Here is a 24,359-nt window from a genome sequence, read left to right as displayed (position 1 = left end):
CTATGTGATAATTCCTCATAAAAGCATTGAAGTGTATGCATGAATTTAAAGCTCAATTGCTGAACAGTTCCAGAGGAAAGTCACACAACCACCATTACAATATCTAAAGAAGTACTACAGACGTATACAGAATCATGAACACTCCTAAAGCATACAGTAAATCTTTCTCAACAAAAACTTGTTATATAATATGTACAGCAATGCACAGAAAATCCCCCCACTCCTTTTTATATGTTCAATAATTTTTCAAATAAATGGTAGTTTATATTCAGAGTAAAATATCAGGAGGAAAAAACGAACATACAATATAACCATACCCGAAGGTTGTTGTAAATACCAGAAAGCACGCCAGTCACGCTGGAGTAAATCACGTTTTCTGATGCCATTCCTGCAACAGTGACACTTAAGGTGCTGTATTGGATTCAAGGGTTGACAGGATCAATACATATATAGAGTGATCCTTCAGGAGCTTGAGACTTTATCTTGTGTAACGTACTGCTGAACAGTTTCCAACATTACGCCTAGCCCGCAATTGATCTCCTTCAAATCATTTAGGATATGTATCCTCGAAGTTGCCAACTTTAATCCGTCTCCAACGGCGTTTCCTTGTAGATTACGTCACATATTATCCCACGTTATAGGGAGATGCCGCCGATACTAATCCAAAAAGCAGAATCTTATTTGTTCTCAAGGAAATCTCCTCATACCGATCAGATCATGACCATAAATCCTTCATGGACAAGGAAAACGTTCCAATTTCACTTCATTGCAATTATGAAACAGAAAATTGGACAAAAAGCTCTCAAAAAACTTCCTACCCATTTTCTAACACTGCCAGCGAAATAACTGAATGCATAGTTTCCGACTTTCGAGTATCAACCCATAATCTGATATTCATAATTTTACATCTGTATGAAAACGAACATGATACTACAAATTCTTTAATTCACTATACAGCCAAATTTGAATTTCCCAAGGTCATTTTGACCTTTATATTGTTGATAAGCAGTGAAGGATATCAAGCAGCGTACAATGTAGGTAGAGGTTATATAGAACAGAGTATTGGGTTGTTTTTTTTTTTAAACAGACCTGACAAACTATTAAGAATTTAGAAAATTCAATTAAAAAAATTAATGAATTTATTAAAAACAAAAACAGTTGACTGCTTGATAAAAATCCCCTTCTACTGTAGATTTTCTTCTTTTATCTAATATACAAAATGCAGTGTAATATATGGTGACAAATCCAAATGACACCTCTGACACAGTATAATTTATTACTGGAGAACAGGCAGCATTAAATATCTGATATCTTTCCCATAGAAAAGTACTATAAAGGTTTTTTTTTCTATCATTTACAACCTTACCTAAAGCTTGATTCAAATCAGTGTTATTTTTATGAAACTTTCCTTTTGGACCCCTCCCCTCTTAAAAAAAAAAAAAAAAGTGAAAAAAACCCAACATGCCCTAAACAATATCTAAGATATAAAAAGAACCTAGAAATAGATTTCATCCTTAATAAAACTGGGTGGGGGCACACAAGGAAAAATTTTTGTTGTTTCTTTAAAAAACAAAATTCATGAAATGGACTACTGCTTTCTTTATCAATTCTTTTTTTAATTCAATGTTTCCAGTTTTGAGGTTTTCTTCCATTCTTTACAAGAAAGAAAGCTAGAACCCCTCCCAAATCACAGCTTGTGTAGACATTCATGCAACCTTACAACCGCACATCCTGAATATGTCTCTCAACTTCAGTGACATGTGATATGGTTCTACATATCTAAGTGGAGAAATCAGATAGATGTTAGTTTTTACAATAGAGACCAGAAGGAATATAGTATTTACTTTTCAGCTGATAGGCTCTAATGAACAGGTACTGATATTTCAGGTAAAATAACAATTTTTTTTTTAAAACTGTCATCCATGGAATGTCAAGACCTGTATACACTAGATGACCTTCAGACAAATGTTGTGGGCGTGTTCAAATAAATCTGAAATTGACATTTATCAAATAGTTCCTTTTACACATTAGGTTTATGAATGGTGGTATAATGGGATGCTAGTTACGATGACCTGACCTGTTAGGTGTGATCTTTATTACCACAGTATTGAGTATATATACACAGGATCTGTTCAACTATACTAAACATTCCTGACAGATCCCAGCAGAGAAAATAGTACAAAAACTTTTACCCAAATATAGGTTTCCCTAACCACAATACACATACAGATCTAAAAATGGTACACTGTATAATATTAGTGGTGTACTATCTTACACCAAAGATAGCTAAACTAAATTATATTATACTAGACAATATTAATTACAAATTACTGTCTTAATTCCTTTACTGGCAGTAAATCTTATACCCCTCTTGGCATTCAATAAAGATTATGATAAAAAGAAAATAGATTTCTGTTGGGATTAAAAAGTGTTTAGTGGTTGAAGTGACTTGGCCATTAATATTCTGGTCTTTTTAGCAATATTAATGGCTACCAGCAGGCTCCTTTCTCAAAATCAAGTTATAAGAATTGGATCAAAGATTTTATTTTAAAGGGCAGATTTAAGATTAAAGTCAACTTTTCCTTAAAGGCTTCATATCCTTTCTAAGGACAATATCAGCTTTAGTACCATAAACAGTTTTAGCCTGGATCAATCTGTACAAAATGGAACCCTCATTCTAAAACAGATAAATTCAGATTGTGTAGAGGTCCCAAAGAGTAATATGGTAGGTATTTTTATTTTACCACAAGGGCAACTAGCTAGATAAAAGGGAGACAATCCAAAAGGAATGAATGGTTAAGTCAATTAAGGGGCAAGCTTATCTCCAACAGTCCAGGTAGACTATGCTGCTTATCACTTTAATGACTGTTTATCCAGACCCTTCATCCTCCAACACACCACTAGATAGATGATAACCAGTCATTTAGCTTTCAAGACTGGCCATAAAAAACTGGTTGTGAAGAAATCTAACACTGTTATATTATCTAAAGTAAGAACCGGGGATCAATCATCACATTAGGGGTACAATTACCATGACCTTCCGAGAAAATGACAGCACATTTCAGTCCTGTATTCCAAAACATTTCACATTTTTGTCTTCTCTGCATATCCTATACTTTTAAAATCACCTGAGCTTAACAACACATCCCCATAAGTAGACATTCAAATAGTCAGGTTAATGTCATGACCTCGACATATTTCTCATCTCAAAGTTTTTTGTGTTGAAGGTAAATGGGTTATTCGATAACTGGAGCATTTTGTAATTCATTTTTAAATGACTTCTAACAAATACTGGAGAGAGGTAATATTCATGTTGTACATGGAAGGAAGGAATATACTAGAATATCTTTTATGCATAACATATTTGTTTCTTAATGCAAAATTTCCTTGCCCCAAATACAAGTTTCATACCTCTGCACACAAAACATTAGGTTGGTGTTTGTGAAAAGTCACAACTGTTTTAATGAGCTCGGTCATCCCCGTTGATGGTTGACATCACACTTTGATGTTATGTATGATAAATAACGGACTTGTCCCTGGAGGGATTTCGCTATTACTGTATTCCTTTAAAGTTGTGAATTCTAACACTTTATCACAGCATTAATGTTTTTAGGTTACACTTACTCAACAGAGATAAAATCATCTGTCTCGGTGATCTAATGTGAGGCTTTGGTGAGGGCTCTGTATTTCCTATCAATATTTAAAATATTTTAAGTTTCTGAAACCTTATCAACTAGTATACTTGAAACCCAAAATGTAACATATATGCTTATAGAAATGTTTATATCTAATGAAGGTTTTAAAATTTCAGATCAAATTATTTTATTAATATCCTTTATTTGTTCATGACATTTAGATATTTCTACTTGATGAAAGTTATTAAATTACCGCTGCCTCAAGGGTTTTTTTTATCATACAAGATAAAAATCATATTGCAATTCTTTTTATATGAAACTGAAATAGTTGCCTGGATTTATCTTAATAACGATCAAAATTGAGAATCAACCTTCATGGATATTTCTGCCTTTAAACCAGGATACAGTATACAGAGTTTACTAGATTGTACTCAAATGCTTCAAGACATTTGGCCCATACATGCACTTCAATATAACATACACAGTTACACTTTCAAACTCAATTCCCATGCTTATTATGCTGCATGCTCGTCAGCTGCATCAGCTTAAAGAGATTTCAATTAGAAGTAGAGATATAATACATTTTACTTCATTGCATATGAGAAAATAATAATAAAAAAAGAAACATGAATGCCTCACTTCTACACAAACCAGAGTATGATATGGTGTGATCTTCTTAATATATATGTACCAGTCTTATTTACATGATCAAGATCAAAGGTTCAAGAAAATGATTCATTTTAAAACGCAACACAATACCATCCCAAGGCAGAATGATGCAACATTCAAAGTGGTATTAGGTCAGATGCGAAAGGAAATATGGCCTTTACAAGTTACTTTCATGATAGATGTCAAAGGTCAAAATCAAGGTCACTCTTACAGTGATCAAAGTTTACTATGGGGCCCACAGCCTGAAGGTGCAAGTCAAGGTCAAAGGTTACAGGCAATTTGGTCCAAGACAGGCCTAAAACCTGTATGTTATCCCCTGGCATTGAGGACTTATAAATACAAAGCTAACTTGGCAAGGCTGGAGAATGAACCTTTTTTCTTCCTCTAAAAACTTTAGGAACTTTAGATTTAATGATATGCAAATTACACTTGAATCTGTGATGATAAGCTGATATTACCTAGAAAAAAAACATCAGAGCAAATTGAAAGATTGCAAAAAACGATCTTATCATTTACATCTCAAATCATCATGCACTTTTAGAATTTTAGTGAGCACAAAAACAAAGTGTTGAATCTATTCCTCAGCTGCAGACAATTTTTATATGGCTATAGATTTGATAATAGAGACTGTCAATGAACAAATTGAGAATGGTAAAAACATCAGAGAAATGCTGAAGTAAACCTATAGAATGGTATAGTATGGACAACAATATATAGGGCATGTTGTCTGTGTATATCCCTGGATATGAAAATCAGAAAGAAGGTGGCACTTCATCATACTGAAGGATACTTTATCCACTAACAGAACAGCTTGTTACAACTTTTAACAAATCAGATGGGCTTATCACTGAGTGTCACCCTGGACTTACTCTCATAATTGAAAAATGGAGTAAGGCATTTGTCTTGGTATAAATGGCACAAATTTTTCAATCTACTGGACATAGTGTTTCGCATCTCTTCACAGGTGTTAGGCTCGGCATCTTATAAATGATGTCAGTATCTCCATCACATCTGTACAGGAAGCACATCTAATACCATCACTTTCAATCTGTGATGTTTTCACTTGTACATACCCAGGTCACCCCCTTTCTTTCCCACTGACTCAGCTACCCAGCAACATGATGATGCTTTGATGAAACTTCTGTTGACTTGTGGTAAACATTGGTCTTATATAGGCACTAAAACATGATACCTCTCATAATAAAATGTGACAAGTTCATGTGTTAATGAAATTATTTACGCATGAACTCCAGATGTAACACATTTATCAACCCAGCAACGATACATAGAAAAGAGAACCCGATGACCAAGGGGATTAATCCTCTTTTGAATTCATAATCTATTTTTATCTCGACTTACTTCATACAAATATATTGCCTTTCAAGACTTAATGCATATATCAATAAAAGTAACCATTAGATGGTTTATCATTTGTTACTTATATGTTCACTTTCCTAACATTTAGCTGAAACAACAGGTACATCATCACAGTAACAACAGGTACATCATCCTAGTAACAACAGGTACATCATCACAGTAACAACAGGTACATCATCCTAGTAACAACAGGTACATCATCACAGTAACAACAGGTACATCATCCTAGTAAAAACAGGTACATCACCACAGTAACAATAGGAACATCCTCCTAGTAACAACAGGTACATCATCATACAATTAACAAGTAAATTACTCTAGTAACAACAGGTACATCATCCTAGTAACAACAGGTAAATCATCCTAGTAACAACAGGTACATCATCATAGTAATAACAGGTACATCATCCTAGTAACAACAGGTACATCATCACAGTAACAACAGGTAAATCATCCTAGTAACAACAGGTACATCATCATAGTAATAACAGGTACATCATCCTAGTAACAACAGGTACATCATCACAGTAACAACAGGTACATCATCCTAGTAACAACAGGAATATCATCCTAATAACAACAGGTACATAATCACAGTAACAATAGGAACATCATCCTAGTAACAACAGGTACATCATCACAGTAACAATAGGAACATCATCATAGAAACAGGTAGATCATCCTAGTAACAACAGGTAAATTACTCTAGTAACAACAGGCACATCATTCTAGTAGCTATAGGTACATCATTCTAGTAACAACAGGGACATCATCCCAGTAACTACAGGTAAATTACCCTAGTAACAACAGGTACATCATCATACAAACAACAGGTAGATCATCCTAGTAACAACAGGTAAATTACTCTAGTAACAACAGGCACATCATTCTAGTAGCTATAGGTACATCATTCTAGTAACAACAGGGACATCATCCCAGTAACTACAGGTAAATTACCCTAGTAACAACAGGTACATCATCATACAAACAACAGGTAGATCATCATAGAAACAACAGATACTTCACTCTAGAAACAACAGGTTCATCACTGTAGAGACAACGGGTGAATCACCTTATATGCAAACAACAGGTAAAATACAAAGAAAGCACTGAAGTTTAACAAAAGTACAACTAGTGGCATATAGGTACTGAACTGAGGGACAGAGATGAGCCCACAATGTGTTTTACATGTACAGCATACCTGACAAACACAGACCGTGAAATTATACCTGTCTACACCTTACACACTAACTGAGCAAAACCTCAGAAGATAATATACAGCACATACATATGGCATTACCAGCTGTAAAACCTAGTATTTAGAGCACTGTTACACAACCACCATGTTTACAATTAAACTCATGTCAGACATGATATTAACTAACATACATATTATCTATCTAAAAAAAGATAACACGCTAGGAATTTAGTAAATGAGGTCACATCCACTCCTTATGTCAGCTATTGGAGGGTAGAGTATGTCACTGTGAAAATATACATATTCTACGGCCAAGAAATTAACTTTCTCAGGTGTCGGAGTCCATGAATAACTTACCAGGTGTATGTTTCAGATAGCCACATGACCGATGTATAAGGTGATGGGAAGTGTCCTGAGATATTAGTAAAAGTCACATACACATCACCTTGGTTAATTAGAGTTTCTTACCTGTAGCACAGAACTAAGTAGAGTTGAGGTTGTCCTAATACATCATCTGTCCCGATTATGTATTCTGGATGTATATGTATCACACGCACATCTCTCATTTAATCAAGTCAAGATCCACTAGTAATATGTAAAATATGGTTTTTTTTTGTTTTCATCCTATGATTTCAATTTGGTTTGTATTATCACATTACTGCTGTCTGTCTATCCAGATATGTTGCGTCTGATCACCTTACTTTCTCCATAAGCATGGTATACACTTTGACATGTAAGTCAAACTTCTTCAATTTTAAATCCAGGTCAATCATTAACTTTATTAACAGGCTTGGATGCCACCAGAAGAGAACAGGAGTAAGATGAAACTTCAAAGAACAGGTAAACTCCGAGTACAGGTGATTTCTGTGTGACCTACTGAATTCTATATTGCTTGGTCACTATACCGCTACTGGTACTTAGAGTGACACACCACATTTACCTGTAATTGTGCTTACAGCCCCCCTGCCTTACCCTTTACGTAAGAAGACACTAACTATCTCTGTATTCTATCTTGTAATCCCTATTCACCCACGGTCCCTTCAATAAAGATTTTCCAAAATAGTACAGGTAATATCTAACGTGGACAGATCTTGTTGACAAATATTATATCAAATACACAGAGTAGTGTTACTACAAAAGAAAAAGAGCTTTAAATACTGTTATTGTGATGGCATTACCAGGTAAATTAGAACTAGTAAGGTCAATTGCCTACACGATATCTAGATGCCTTCTCAGGCAGATAAAGGTTTAATGCTGTGGATTGCTTCACAGAGCTCTATTGGTTGGGCCATGAACTCAGGAATTAAAGCAAACTCTAGTCCTTGTGCCAAACTCTACAATATCAAGTAATACTTGTGATAAGTCACCTGGCCAGGAAATGGAATACCTGTGGTCAGGTAAATACAATCTCATCAAGCCCAGTGAACTTTTACGATAGGATGACCGACTGTCAGGTTGTAAAATATGTTGGGTGGATACCTGGGGGTTCATCCTCCATACACAAGTGTTGTCAACCGTGTAGACTACAAAGGCACTGGTGTCTTAGCAGGTACACACACAGAAAAAAAAGCAACACTGTATTTTAATTCATGAAAGACTTGAATATCAATAGAAGTCACTTTCAATGAAATCTTCTGTATTGTGTGTCAGTCAATTAAGCCAAGGAGGTCACGATTTCTTCAGAAAAAATTTAACTTGATTTTGAAGTTGTTTTCTAAAAATAGTTGTCACAAAAACTATATTTTGTTGAATATCACATTTCAAATTGCACTAAAAGAAACCAAGCACAACTGAAATTTCCTCAAGGTGTATGTGATTCGATTTCAATACATAGTATACCAAACAAATTTTCTATAGCTCATAACTATGCACATGATTCTGCTTGCGATGACGTTCTTTCATATTCTACAAGTATTACTTTGTCTGAAAACAGATAATTTAATGAAAAATACACTTTATTTGATATGGTGCATTTAAACTATGAACATAGTAGTAACTTAACACATATATATATGATTAAGGAAAAAAATCACTCCTTGTAAGGCTCAGACATAAGTTGACTAACGCAATAACTCATTGTAACCAGGTAATAGATAATTACATCAAAACATATTCTGGCTATCTGGAAAAGGCAATGACACTGATGCCCAAGAGACGAGATGTTCAAAGTAGAACTTCCGCCAAAACCTGTTAAACCAGATTTTATATTCAAGTTTTTGCCAGACAGCCATTTCCTAATACAGTCATAATCATTACCATAACTCCACAACAACTTTGCCTGATTTTTTGTTCCAGACATTTTGATGTTGCGAATATTTCAGCATTTCTAAAAATTTGTAACAATATGATTCTATATAAAGGATGATATATAGACTGATGGCAGATCAAGGTTTTAACCAAGTTGTATTCTAATTTTTGAGATTTAATTGGCTTACATTCAACTTTGCTATCTTTGAACATCCGATTTTATTTTTCACAGTCCGATATTGATACAAGATCTAACTATAATTATATCTGATCAATAATACATCAGGAAAGTCCTCCAAGATTTGATTTCCCGAGTGGTCATGAAAAGGTGTTATTTCACCAGCTCGACCAAAGCAGGTTTTCCCTGGGTACAACCATTTCCTTCCACAAAGACCATTTGCAAGTTTTCATCTGGGCCATCAACAATGATTTATATAAGTTGGAAACCTGTTTCGCAACTGTTGTAAAATAAACAAAGTTTAATTTTTAATAATTTGATTACAGAGTCAAGTAACTCAGGTTGATATAACCTGGGTTAGTAAACTGAATATTTAGTATTTTACTAAGTATACTTGAGCTGGTGTGTTGTGTTTATGTACCTTTACTGGGTGTATGTGGAGAAGGAAAAAAATCCTACTTGTGCATACATTGTAGACATTAATCTATAGGTGACCCTGAACATATCAGAATCAATGAAACATAAAATGACTCCAATGATATTAGCTAGCAACATATGGCTCTCGTCTAGTGGGATACAGAAATTTTAGAATACATTTTTACCTGAGCAAGTTCACTCACATAAACACAATTCATAGCCTGTAAATATCCATAATATACAGCACATGATAAACGATCGACAGAAAATACAAAATAGTCCTCTAAACTTTGTTGAACTGAATTTTTATCACTGTACATAAGTGGAGGCAATTTCAACAGGTCAACACTGTTATGTATCATATATCATAATAAGGTACTCCAAGGTTGACTTCCATGTCATGTCATACACCGTATTTAATGTAATAGGGAATGTCAGGTGGAAGCACACGATAATGTTTACTTTCATTAGATATGCTTTACCTACATACATACTTAATATCTTGCATTACAAGCCACTAGAACAACAAAAATATCCTTGACTTTTAAAGTATATTAGGGGGTAGGATAAATTGGCTAGACAATGAATTAGAACTCATCAGCATTTTTAATTAAATACAACAGGCATTGGGCTAAGCTTATTATCTGCAGACATTCGCTTCTTTCAGGTAAAATGGTGCCAACTTTTTTTCACTTGTTTCTCATTGTAGCATATACACTACCAGCAGGCAGCTTTGTATGTGTTCAAATTCAGGATAAACTATGGACGTTGTCCAAGCTATGAAATGGAACAACTCCAAAATGGAAAAAAAAAAACACTTGAAGATTACAAAAAATTTGAATTTAATTTTTGAAAAATTCCAAGGAACCTTTATCATGTCAAATATGCTATACCCTTAAATCCTAATGTAGTGTAGTCTCTTCAGGGTTTTCAAGCAGGACACGATATGATCAAAAACACAATATTGGCTTGGCACCAACATACACCATTCAATTACAAATATATTCATGAATGAATAAACTCTAAAAAAGGTACGAAAAAATTTGACATATGTGTGCAGGTGTATCTGCTTTTAACGTTGAGAGAGGTTTAGTCAAAAGTCGAACACTATTGTTTAAATAACTAGGCCCCAGGAAATTTCAGCCAGAGACACAGTGTATGAACAAGCTAATGTTAAAGATATCTCAATAATAAGCAGTTTTAACCACCAAATATCCTGGTTCTGATCTAACATCTTTAAAGTAATCATGTTTATTTGTATTGTCATCACACCCTACATTGTTACCTGTACCTGTACTGTCATCACACCCTACAATGTTACCTGTACCTGTACTGTCATCACACCCTACAATGTTACCTGTACTTGTACTGTCATCACACCCTAAAACGTTACCTGTACTTGTACTGTCATCACACCCTATAACGTTACCTGTACTTGTACTGTCATCACACCCTAAAACGTTACCTGTACTTGTACTGTCATCACACCCTACAATGTTACCTGTACTTGTACTGTCATCACACCCTAAAATGTTACCTGTACTTGTACTGTCATCACACCCTATAATGTTACCTGTACTTGTACTGTCATCACACCCTATAATGTTACCTGTACTTGTACTGTCATCACACCCTATAATGTTACCTGTACTTGTACTGTCATCACACCCTACAACGCTACCTGTACTTGTACTGTCATCACACCCTACAATGTTACCTGTACTTGTACTGTCATCACACCCTACAATGTTACCTGTACTTGTACTGTCATCACACCCTATAATGTTACCTGTACTTGTACTGTCATCACACCCTATAAAGTTGCCTGTACTTGTACTGTCATCACACCTTATAATGTTACCTGTACTTGTACTGTCATCACACCTTATACTGTTGCCTGTACTTGTACTGTCATCACACCCTATAATGTTGCCTGTACTTGTACTGTCATCACCCCTTATAATGTTACCTGTACTTGTACTGTCATCACCCCTTATAATGTTACCTGTACTTGTACTGTCATCACCCCTTATAATGTTACCTGTACTTGTACTGTCATCACACCTTATAATGTTACCTGTACTTGTACTGTCATCACACCTTATAATGTTACCTGTACTTGTACTGTCATCACACCTTATAATGTTACCTGTACTTGTACTGTCATCACACCCTATAATGTTATCTGTACTTGTACTGTTAGAAATAATTAAGTCAATGGCATGCACATACAATCCTTACCAAAATAGGAAAAAAAATGAAGTTATGAACACAAATAAATTGAAACCAGAACTCCAACCCAGTACTAACTAAATTGTAACCAGAACTCCAACCCAGTACTAACTAAATTGTAACCAGAACTCCAACCCAGTACTAACTAAATTGTAACCAGAACTCCAACCCAGTACTAACTAAATTGTAACCAGAACTCCAACCCAGTACTAACTAAATTGTAACCAGAACTCCAACCCAGTACTAACTAAATTGTAACCAGAACTCCAACCCAGTACTAACTAAATTGTAACCAACTAACTAAATTGTAACCAGTACTAACTACTAACTAAATTGTAAATTGTAACCAGAACTCCAACCCAGTACTAACTAAATTGTAACCAGAACTCCAACCCAGTACTAACTAAATTGTAACCAGAACCAACCCAGTACTAACCAAATTGTAACCAGAACTCCAACCCAGTACTAACTAAATTGTAACCAGAACTCCAACCCAGTACTAACTAAATTGTAACCAGAACTCCAACCCAGTACTTACCAAATTGAGTGATATACACTGATTTTATTTTTAAGGTCATTTAAGTACATGTTTTAATTGGTTAACAAAGCACCTGTTTTGGCTAAACTTGTCACCGAAAACCAACAACAAATAAATCCATTTCAGATCAAATAAGCATTAACATACTAACTTTTTATGTTATATCATACTTGTAATTTACATTATCTCGTACTGATTGTTTCTATGAGACTGGAAACAGTATCGCAAATAAGTAAACACGAATCTATCTAGTTTCTTTAGAAGTAACACAAAGTTTTATGATAAATTTTAATCAGTGGATGGAATCATTACACCAATTTGTAGTGTCCTTATATCACCTATCTCACAACCAGACAAAACAATGGAATCATTCATTACACAAACCACCCTCAACACCTAATCCAAAGCATTATAATACAGGTCTAGACTCTGCACCCTTGAATCAACTATGACAGTCGATAATTACTCATGCATGTAATTATATTACATAAAAGTATACTTCGTGTGCATACATACAAGTCTTTACATATATATAGAATGATTAATGGGTGTGGCATTCATCAGGCCGTGATTATGCAGTCAACTTTTAGCTGTATATCAAGTGTGTTGAGCCTATTAACTCAGGCTTGTATAGGACACCTTTTTAGAATTAATTCTTAAATACTTTAACATACCAAGATTAAAATCATGTTTGTACAGAGAACATCTATCGTTTCAAAGAACTTAAATGTACAGCTGTTATTCTAAGGGGTATTGAAATACTCTTTTCATGTTTTCAAAATAAAAAAAAACTGAAATAAAAAAAAGGGGAGAAGTATTTAAGCTATAATTTATTACCCCAACCTCTTTCAAAAATTTCTTATAAAGGTAAGAAATCTAATATAATATTGCATACCAGTTGTTTAGGGAAGTTGATATCCTTTCTCCGCTGAAGCTCCAGAAAAATTTGGTATGAGGTATCCTTATACCTATATCCAGGTTCCTTATAACGTAGATTGTATGCCATGATGAGAGAATCAAGAAAAACACATTACCGTAAATCCCATTTTTATAACTGACCATAACACATTGTGTATATCACCAATCCAGAAGTTGCCGACCATCTATGACTGCAATAAATCCGTATAGTATATTTCCTCATTAGCACATGGTCACACCGTATAAGTACACATGGTTATGAATACTAAGCTAACAGTAAACTCCTGGCAATTGAGGTCAAGTTGATAGTGGACAGATCCTGAGAAACATTGACTAACATACAGTCAATAACTGACCACAGATTGTAGTTTATTGTGTAGTAAAATCCACTCCTGCCTTGGTTTATGTAAATCTGGATGCCACACTTTACTCCCCTATGGTATCATAGTCCAATAAGTCATTATTAGGACAAGGCCATTTTTGACTATCACTTCAATATCAGGAGTAGTACTTTCTTGGCTTGTTCCGTCTTTATCAGAGATTAGCTGGAGCACTATAGTATGTGACAGCTAGATTGTGACCGATATTGTCCCTGTCAGAGATAATGCATTCCTCCAGAGCTTCATCACTACATTTTTTGCTGCCAAATGAAATTATCCATTCATCACTATAGGGTTTAATTTACTGCTGTTAAACCATGTAGATTTAATTCATCATCGAAATACACACTGTAGTTGTACCGAGCTCACACATACAATGGAACAGTCAATATATCTCGTCAAAACTCACAGGCTGATTCCCTCCGTGACAATTATATACCTGACGTTTTCCTAATTGTTCCCGTGTAGCCACGGCAGAGTCCTCGAGCACATGTTGTTGGTATCTTCTTTAAATCCTTGTAATTCAGTCAGGTATAGGCTTAAGGCCGTCACTGCAGGTCCGTATGACAGGCCTGATCCCCCATCCTGAACTACGGTAGGCTACAGCAAAAATCACTCTACCATATGATGAACTTTAATACTTGCTCAACTGAGTTGACAAAATAAAAAAAAATATTGCACTGGCATTCGGAAATGGGTTTTTTTTTTTTTTAAATTCTTTTATTACATGACACTACAAGTAAGTACTTGAACGTTGCAATTTGACTGTATAATTTTTAATTGTCAAATGACACACTGACTTTACAGTTGAAATTAAATTACTATGGAAAGGTGATCCATGAAAGATCTATAATATTAGTAGATATCTGAGAATGAACATTGAAGTTATGAGGTGTGTCATATACCAAACCAAGGATATGATGCAATGTGGGAGAAAAAGGTGATGGGATTATCAAAATTATCAGGAATTGGTATCTGACAAGATTGTCTGATGTGGGAATTAAGAGCTGTTGAGATTGTCTGATGTGGGAATTAAGAGCTGTTGAGATTGTCTGATGTGGGAATTAAGAGCTGTTGAGATTGTCTGATGTGGGAATTAAGAGCTGTTGAGATTGTCTGATGTGGGAATTAAGAGCTGTTGAGATTGTCTGATGTGGGAATTAAGAGCTGTTGAGATTGTCTGATGTGGGAATTAAGAGCTGTTGAGATTGTCTGATGTGGGAATTAAGAGCTGTAGAGATTATCTGGTGTGGGAGTTCATAGTCAAGGAGATGTCTGATGTGGGAAATGAGAGGTGGGAATTGACAGCTGAGGAGATTATCTGATATGGGGTTGATAGTTGAGGAGATTATCTGGTGTGGGAATTTATAGTCAAGGAGATTATCTGGTGTGGGAGTTCAAATTCAAGGAGATGTCTGATGTGGGAACTGAGAGGTGGGAATTGACAGCTGAGGAGATTATCTGATTTGGGAGTTGATAGTTGAGGAGATTATCTGGTGTGGGAATTGGTAGTTGAGGAGATTATCTGGTGTGGGAATTTATATTCAAGGAGATTATCTGATGTGGGATTATATAGTCAAGGAGATTATCTGATGTGGGAGTGGATAGTTGAAGAGATTATCTGATGTGGGAACTTGTAGTCATGGAGATTATTCGATGCAGGACCGGATAGCCCAGGATAAGATCTGATGCAGGACTGGATAGCCCAGGATAAGATCTGATACAGGACTGGATAGCCAAGGATAAGATCTGATACAGGACTGGATAGCCAAGGATAAGATCTGATACAGGAATTGATCTATGTGATTATATTGGGTGTGAAATAGATAGCTAAGGATATTATTATTATTCGCTGAAGAAGGAAGTAGTTGGTACTTGTAAATAATGTGAGGGTTCATCATTAGCTAGAGTGTGGTTGTGTTGAAATTGACAGCTGAGAAAGAGATAATCTAAGGCCCAGACTTTTGATTTTAGAATCGACAGTTGTAATAAACAAAGTATAAATGACAACATGAAGTTGGTACCTGGAGTAAGGTGTCAAATGAGATTGATTTTACATTGAAGTATATTGAAAAGTCGGATATTGTATTACACCTCAGACAAATGGTAAAACAGATTGAATTTATTGATTTGATAATTGATTTTTCACCTCTATAATTATGCTATATATAAAAACTATTGTGATCTATGACCTGTAATATGTAACATATGTCTGTTTTAACACAGATCCTTCTCAATAAGTAACAACGCACATCAACAACTCAATATCTGTAAACATCTTCATTTCCTAACCTAGTTCATGACATATTTTGAATTGTGTTTACAGTATTACACTACACATACCTTGGCTGGGCACAGACACCTTACCTGTCTACCACGTGTTACAGGTACACATCCATATAACACATCTTGCACCTCTCTGTGATAGGAACTATGCCATTACCACGTTTCTTACTCATCCCAACAATTCTCATATTCCATCCGGAATTTTTTTGTCATGAAACATAGTTACCACACATGGAGGTATGACAGACATTTCTTAAAGGTAAAACTATCCTTCTGTACACTTAAGGTGGTAACATATCAGGGCAGCTATCTGTTATTAAAGTTGTTCTGCTCCGTCGAATGTACCTTTAAATTCACTTTCATTAGACTCTGGTGTTTGTCTGTCATTTTACACCATCTGATATGAATCCTTGAAATACACCTTCCATCCTTATACTCAGGTTTACAATCTCTAATGGTCACTTTCAACTGACCGATGGTTGTGATCACATGTGTGCTGTTATCAGGTGAATGATCTGTAATTACACATATGACCTGGTCTTCCTCTCCCATTATACTGTTTATAGAATCTACATTAGTAATGCTCTACTCAACTTGACCTTCATCATTACATAGCTATATATATTGTCCTATCTTTCTATCTTGATCAGCTGTCCACTTCCTTTCTGTCATTCTAATGTCTTAATTCGTATGAATTTTAATGAATTCAATTTTTTTTTTAAAAAAAAAGGGATAGAGTATATTTTTTTCAATAAGTGTATGAATATAAAATTAAAAGAAATGATATAATTAGCCAGTTAACCTAAATATCAAGCTAACAGCTGAATTGGGCAATTTATTCAGAATTTATAAACAAAGAATTCAAAAAGAGAAGAAGAAAAAGTTAGATTTGTAATCTCAGGCTGTCCAGACGGTTTAATAGTCATTTGAACTTATCACCAGCTGTTAATCTGTAAATGTACTTTCGAGGTACATAAAAATGTCAGAATTTATAGGACACTTTCGTTTTAGTGTCCTGTGATATCCCTGCTAATGTATGCATGTCTTTATCACACTCTTTCATCCAAACTAAGAAATATTATCAGAAACCTAACCCTAGTTTTGTCTGGTAGCTCCTGCCATTTTATGTCTGTAAATCACAACTTAATTTCCTATCAGTAAAAAACATAACAGTTCTGTTAGACCATTAAAATTTTCATTTCAATTTGTTAACAAATTTTAGGTCTTAGCTTTTACACCTATATGTGACCTGTACAAGGCTGAACAAGGGCACAAATAAATATCGTTTTTGTATTTGACAAACATTTTGCATCATATAATCACTGCATCAGAGAGCAGCTTACAAAGCTATAATAATATGTAGAATTCTTCAAATGTCCACTGTCTCAATGGTTAGGCTTTGTTTTGTTCATCACATTACTGAACAAATCCCAAAACATTCATCAAACTACCACACAGTTGGAACATTTACCACACTACACCATAGTTGGAACATTTACCACACCACATCATAGTTGGAATATTTACCACACTACATCATAGTTGGAACATTTACCACACTACATCACAGTTGGAACATTTACCACACTACATCAGCGCTAGAACATTTACCAAACTACATCCCAGTTGGAACATTTACCACACTACATCATAGTTGGAACATTTACCACACTACATCATAGCTGGAACATTTACCACACTACATCATAGCTGGAACATTTACCACACTACATCACAGTTGGAACATTTACCACACTACATCAGCGCTAGAACAATTACCAACTACATCAGAACTAAAACATTTACCACACTACATCATAGTTGGAACATTTACCACACTACATCATAGCTGGAACATTTACCACGCTACATCATAGTTGGAACATTTACCACACTACATCACAGTTGGAACATTTACCACACTACATCAGGGCTAGAACAATTACCAACTACATCAGAACTAAAACATTTACCACACTATATCAGCGCTAGTACATTTACCGTACTATATCAGAACTTAAAATATATACCATTCTACATCAAAGTTGGAAGTCATATATTGAACTATTTTCAATGATTTCTTGCGGGGGATTCATTTTCATTAAATTCATGCGTATTCTAAATCCATACATTTATATGTCCATGAAATGATAAAAAAAGAGCTGAAATGGATTTAGTATTGGTGATTTCTGTCCATTATATGCACATCTTTGGAAAACCACGAAATTTGAGTCCCACAAAAATAAATGATTTAACGGTATATCAGAGCTAGAAAACTTGCCACACATTTTAAGAATAACATTTGCTATACCAGAACTTGCATGGTTACCTTATTTCAGCATTAAAACATTTACTATACTTTGGTATCGGAGTAAAATCTAGTGGAGCACCTGCTGGCTTGCTTCTTCTTAATGAAGTCACAACTATGAGCTCCTCATGAATAATTCATCCTGATACATATACAATTGTGTATGTTAATACAGCCAAAGTGTGTTTTCACCTGTATGCTCTTGTTCAGACTGCTAATTAACAACACTATGAAATACACTTTACTTTGTCAATGTAAAACCAAAATAAACCAGAAAGATATTTTCTGTACACTTTCATTAATCAGCTATTGGATTAGTTTCCAACAATTTAGTCCACCACATTTTCAAAAATCTTCATTTATCCATTAAACACGAACAGTATTCTCAGTTTGGATTCTAAGTAAGATATACCCAGTCAATATACAGTTAACGTTAAATCCCTTGCTTGTCTTCTGCATTTTTACATTAATTCCCAGAAAATTTGTAGAATTTTATCCTTTATTGAAACTGTTCCAAAAACAAATCAATTTTGTCTACTGCACATGGACAGATTCATTACTAATACATCAATACACATATATCTTACATCATACACATTCAATATCTTAAACATCGTTTGTGATTTGTCATTAATTTTTTCTGGTGTGATGTCGCAAGCATGTGTTTTTTTTATCCTTTCATTAAAGATCATGACATGTGTCGAGACATTTTTGTTTTACATGTAGTTTATATACCTCAAGTTGGAATGAGTTTCAGTTTCCAGACTTACAGAGCAGGCCGCTAAGAGTCTTATAACTGATCAGAAGCAGTGATGGGAACATGGAAATAATTTCATTTCACATGCAATGTACTTCTGTAAATGATTTTTGATCTGTAGAAAGGATTCATACATATCTAAAGAAATATTGAATCAAGGATATTTGGATATGCTAACCCCCCACCCCTTTACCTTTACATTAAGATTTCTTTAATATTCCCTTGCCTCTAATTATTTTACAAATACTATATACTCAGTATTATGTGAAATGTAGAGCACAGAATTAAAATCGAAGTTTTAAAAAGTCACAGAAGAACAATAGCTTAATCATAAAGTTTTTGTCAAATTTCTCTTTTGACACCAGTATTACATTACCTGGTTTTATTTATTTTCTGTAAATATCCTTGAAAGGTGAAACAGTATAGGACTTCAATAAACACAAACACGTTTTGTCTAAACCAGAATCAATCATTGAAGTTGAGCGGAAGAATTTCTTTTTCAACAGGAAATAGACTTATTGTCTCTAACTCTGAAATATTTCCTGAATACCACCAAACTTATTGTTTCCTTACCTGGTAAACCTACAGGTATTAGTGATAAATCCTAAACAACAGGAATTCTTCTGTCATCCAGTGTAGATACCCTCTTCAAGCCAATTTGCCAGCTTAATGACGCATAAACTCAAAAATACAATTCTTTTTCACAATCTTACAAACAAAACTGAGTACTGCAAAACTAAAAATCCCTACTATTTGCAATTTCGGGTATCACCTTGCATAAACCTCTAAATTTGCGGAGGTATATCACTGAGTTCAGTACAACCTATTTGGCAATCAATGATGAAAATGACAACAGCGTAAAAAGAGGTTTGTAAATATGGTACCATTAATAGATATAATTATCACAATAAACAAGATTTTCTTTGTAGCTTTAAATAAATTTTCTAAAACATTTTTTTTTGTTTGATAAGGTTACAGGCATATAAACTTAAAAAATGCTATCAGAACTTATTATACCAAAGAATTTTAAGAACATTTTCAAATGTAGTAACACAAAACTATGAAGTAGAGTTTATTCTGTAAAAGTCTTTAAATCTTGGCATGAGGTAGATTCAATTGTTTGTAGCCATCTTTCCATTGACCTCTACTGGTATATTACCTGGCTGATATATACATTTAAGTTATTCATCAGTAATTGTAACCTTACTGAGCTATTTGATTCTTTATAGTCTACAGACATATATTTCTTGTCCAACTCCCAAACTGAAAAGTAAATTTGGAAAATTCCATATATGGAAAACACAATAAAAAACTCCCATGTTGATGTGAAATTAAGTCAAAGCTGAACAGGTTTTATAACAGGCAATGACAAACATCATGACCCTGGAACCGCATCATGAATGTGTCAGAGGTATTAAAACTAGTTTCATTCATAGCAATTGTATAATATCTGACTAAAGACAGAATGGACTTGTCTACCCTATCTTCGAACTTTTAAAAACTTCAAGGACAACAAACAAATTAGAACATTCAATTATCTAGGAGAGGAAATTAGTTTCATCAATGATGGTAAACAAAATTTGTTCTCAATTACTTCAAATAAGCAAGAAACTGGTCATATATGTTGAGCAAACGTTCAACATTCTCGATCGATTTGAAATGTAATTTTACAGCGTTAAAACATTTCCACACAAATTGTTGAGCTATGGGTGCAGCAATTGTTATCTCATCTATTCCTTCTAGTAATGGAATGGCATAACATATAAGCCTTATCTTTTTCATGCAATACTCTTTCACTTCTGCTACCACATTATGCTTAGATGATCACTTCAGTAAGACAACACTTTAATAATAGCTTTTCTTATACTGTTGTTCAAAGCAGGAATAGCATTTGCGATTTATCTAAAGAAGGAAATAATTTCATTTAAAGCAGAATATCAGACAGCCATCATATTACAATATTTGTAAAAAAAAAAATACACAAGGAGATTAAAATGATAAAGAAAAAATACACAAAAGTTGTGTGAATGAAGTCAATTATTTTCATATTCAAACCATTGATAACTTCTTAGGATTATTTATCAGTCTCCAAATTAACAATGAACAACATCAGAATTGTCTATACTTTGACAAAAGATTTTACAGTCATATAAGTGGTACCTCTCCCCTGTGCTTAAACAGAATCTCCAAACACAACAGTTTTCACAATAATACACTTATTTTTTTCACAAATTTCTAGGTCTGGAAAGCTTCACTTCTATATACATCTTGTTCTATAATATTCAAATATGGTGAAGATGTTTTGTAAACCTTCATTACCTATAAATTTAATCAACTTTATCTTCAAATTTTTGTTATTTGAGTGCAATGTATCATTCATTGAAAACTTTTCAAACAGAACTGCCATATTGTTAAAGTTTCAGGCTCGATGACAGCACCGATAAGCAATGATTTTGACAAATCACAGTAAGATTTTTAATGAAGATACCTGGTGAAGACCTCTTATTTTAATCAAATTCTAAGAAACCATAGTAATGTAACTTACAGATCTGAAACAACTTCCACAATGATATATGTGTCATGATAAAAGTCACAAAATGTCTTGATGTGTTGAAACTGTCAAGGGGTTTCCTATCAGCAAGATTACCCAGCAGGTGAACAAAGTCTGAACAGGTTTCCGAGGAGTCAAATTTCTAATACCCAAGAATCATCAAATCCTTTTTGATTAACAAGTCCAAGCTGGACCCATCTTTTGGTTTAAGTGTAGATATGAAAGCTGTATGTAAACCCTGTCTACAAATCCTTTTATCACAACAAATTATCTAAACAGATTATAATATAATCCCAAATAATCTTCCACTTGAATATGACATTCCTTTTCAAGGAAAAAATCAGTTACATCTCTGTATATAGATATCAAAATGATAAGAATAATCTTACATTTTCAAAAGGTTTTCAGCAAAAGCAAACATAAAATTATTATGGAAATTTAAAAATGACAATGCCATCAATTTTCATTTACATCAAATCTTTCTACAGAAATAATTCAGGTACATACCTCTAGATTACTCCTCTCACTATTCATCGTGACTTACATTGTCATATAAAATTTTGAGCCAAATGACAATAATAAGAACCTATATTACCTTGTCTACCCTGAATTAATGCTGTATTATGATAATAGTGCTACCAACCTTGAGATTCCAGTTGTTATCATGTAAGGACCCGCCACGCCTACTTGGCGTTCCAAAATCTTGGTTATCACCAAACTCCACGCTGCTGCACACCAGGTCTTTGTCACCGAAACAGTAGTTGTCTACATCGCTTATCTCAGGTATGTAGTGATAACCATCCAGCGACGTCTTGTTTGTGTGATAATCGCCAGCTCGTGTTTTGTTTCTATGTTTATCAACAGAACGCGCCTGTTCAGCCAGACCACTGAGTGGACTTGAGTCCACTGCCAACTCTGTCAGGTCATGTTTACTGTCTAAGGTTATCTCCCCTTGATACTGATAACCGATAGGAGAAGTAGTATTAGTGATGTTGAGGTCATTTTCAAGATCATTGCTATGCTGGCTTGAATATCCAGAATCTACAGTTTGCCCAGGTAAATCAAGCTTATTGACATCAGTTATCTCCCCTTTGTTCGGATAGCTGATGGATGTACTGTTTGACTCAATGTCAAGGTGGCTGTCATGCGAACTAGAGGATCCTGTAAGGTCACTGTTACACACATCATTGTTGTTGTTTCCATGGGGATCCTCAGGTGACTGTAAACTGAAGTCCTGTGGGCTGAATGTACCAGAGAGAGTCAAACCTATTTCCTCCTGAAACAAAATAAACATGATCACCTTACAAATGGACAAACATAATGACCTTTTTAACTTTCAGATATCATTTTTTTACCTGAATATATGGTAAGTCTTCACACATACCATAAATTATGTTTGGAATTCTACAACAAAGGCTGTCTGTTTTATCATTATGGTAAAGAAACTTGACAAATGTACAATGTTACTTGTAATAAGTTTGTCTGTGTAATATATCTGTATAGGATAATGCTCTCTGACCTTGAATTTGACAGGGACTCAGTCAGGTGATAGTAATGATGTGTTCTATGTGAACTCTCCAGTCCACAATCACAATATAGCAGTGTTAGAACATACAACAAGTAACATTGTGGTCTGTAATCTGACCAGGGCTGCAGGACAAGACATTCTTTAATCATGGAATGGGTGGACAGGCATTGTATGGCTCAGTGCTTTCGGGTTCAACTCAAAATTTTTCACAATTTGAATTAAATCTAACCAATATTTTTTCAATATTCATTTAGATATAAGACTAAGGCAGTAAGTAATTCTTTCTTCAGCCTGCATATGGTTTGGAGACCGTATTTTCTTGCCATGTAATAAGCCCACCCCCTGACTCTAAGTCAGTGGTGATTTTGGATTAAAAGGGGTCATGATTACACTTACCTCAGCCTGTATAAAATACAGCTGGAAGACAGTATTTTCTTTTCTTGTAATAAGCCCACCCCTGACTCTAAGTCAATGGTGATTTTGGATTAGAAGGGGGTCACATTGACTAGTACACTTACCTCAGCCTGTATAAGGTACAGCTTAAAGACCGTCTTTTCTTGTCATGTAATAAGCCCAACCCCGGACTTTAAGTCAGTGGTGATTTTGGATTAAAAGGGGGTCACATTGACTAGCACATTTACCTCAGCCTTTATAAGGTACAGCTTGAAGAGTCTTTTCTTGTCTTGTAATAAGCCCACCCCCTGACTCTAAGTCAGAAGTGATTTTGGATTAGAAGGGGTCACATTGACTAGTACACTTACCTCAGCCTGTATAAGGTACAGCTCCAAGGCTCTGTAGTCCTCTTCAGCCTGTTTACTCATCTCATCCTAACACTCGACACAGTGAGTACTACCCTCATCTACAAGGAAGAAATTTTCCAATTTAGTTCACAACCAGACAAAACTTCAACCATCAAAATTTCTCTGTCTGTGTAATGGTTTTGAACCATCCATTATACAGCTAAATAACACATCAGCATGACAGGTTTTCTGCAGTAAACAGTACATGTAGCAAAGCAGGGAAATCAGGCTTTGTTCCTTGGAAATCCAATCAATGCCAGTAACCAGTATCATATCAATACAACTTTCAATAGCTTAGTATGTGGTTCTCAGTAAATTCAATTTACAGATCCATACCTAC

General features: G+C 34.7%; 1 protein-coding gene across 1 annotated transcript in view; it reads right to left on the bottom strand.

The window, feature by feature from the left end:
- The window catches only part of LOC132546194 (uncharacterized), a 115,129-nt gene extending 91,089 nt beyond the window's left edge, over positions 1-24,040 (bottom strand). The window contains exons 1-2 of the mRNA XM_060209905.1: positions 23,981-24,040; positions 22,335-22,967 (exon numbers count right to left, since the gene is read on the bottom strand). Of these exons, the coding sequence (XP_060065888.1) occupies positions 22,335-22,967; positions 23,981-24,040 (693 nt within the window). The remainder of the gene's footprint in view (positions 1-22,334; positions 22,968-23,980) is intronic.
- Between the last annotated feature and the right edge of the window lie 319 nt (positions 24,041-24,359).

This window comes from Ylistrum balloti, unplaced genomic scaffold (genome assembly GCF_031769215.1).
Source record: "Ylistrum balloti isolate Yb309-2 unplaced genomic scaffold, AGI_CSIRO_Ybal_v1 Utg369876, whole genome shotgun sequence".
NCBI lineage: Eukaryota > Metazoa > Mollusca > Bivalvia > Pectinida > Pectinidae > Ylistrum > Ylistrum balloti.
Note: the sequence above shows the minus strand (reverse complement) of the source record. Positions and strands in the feature narration are given on the sequence as shown.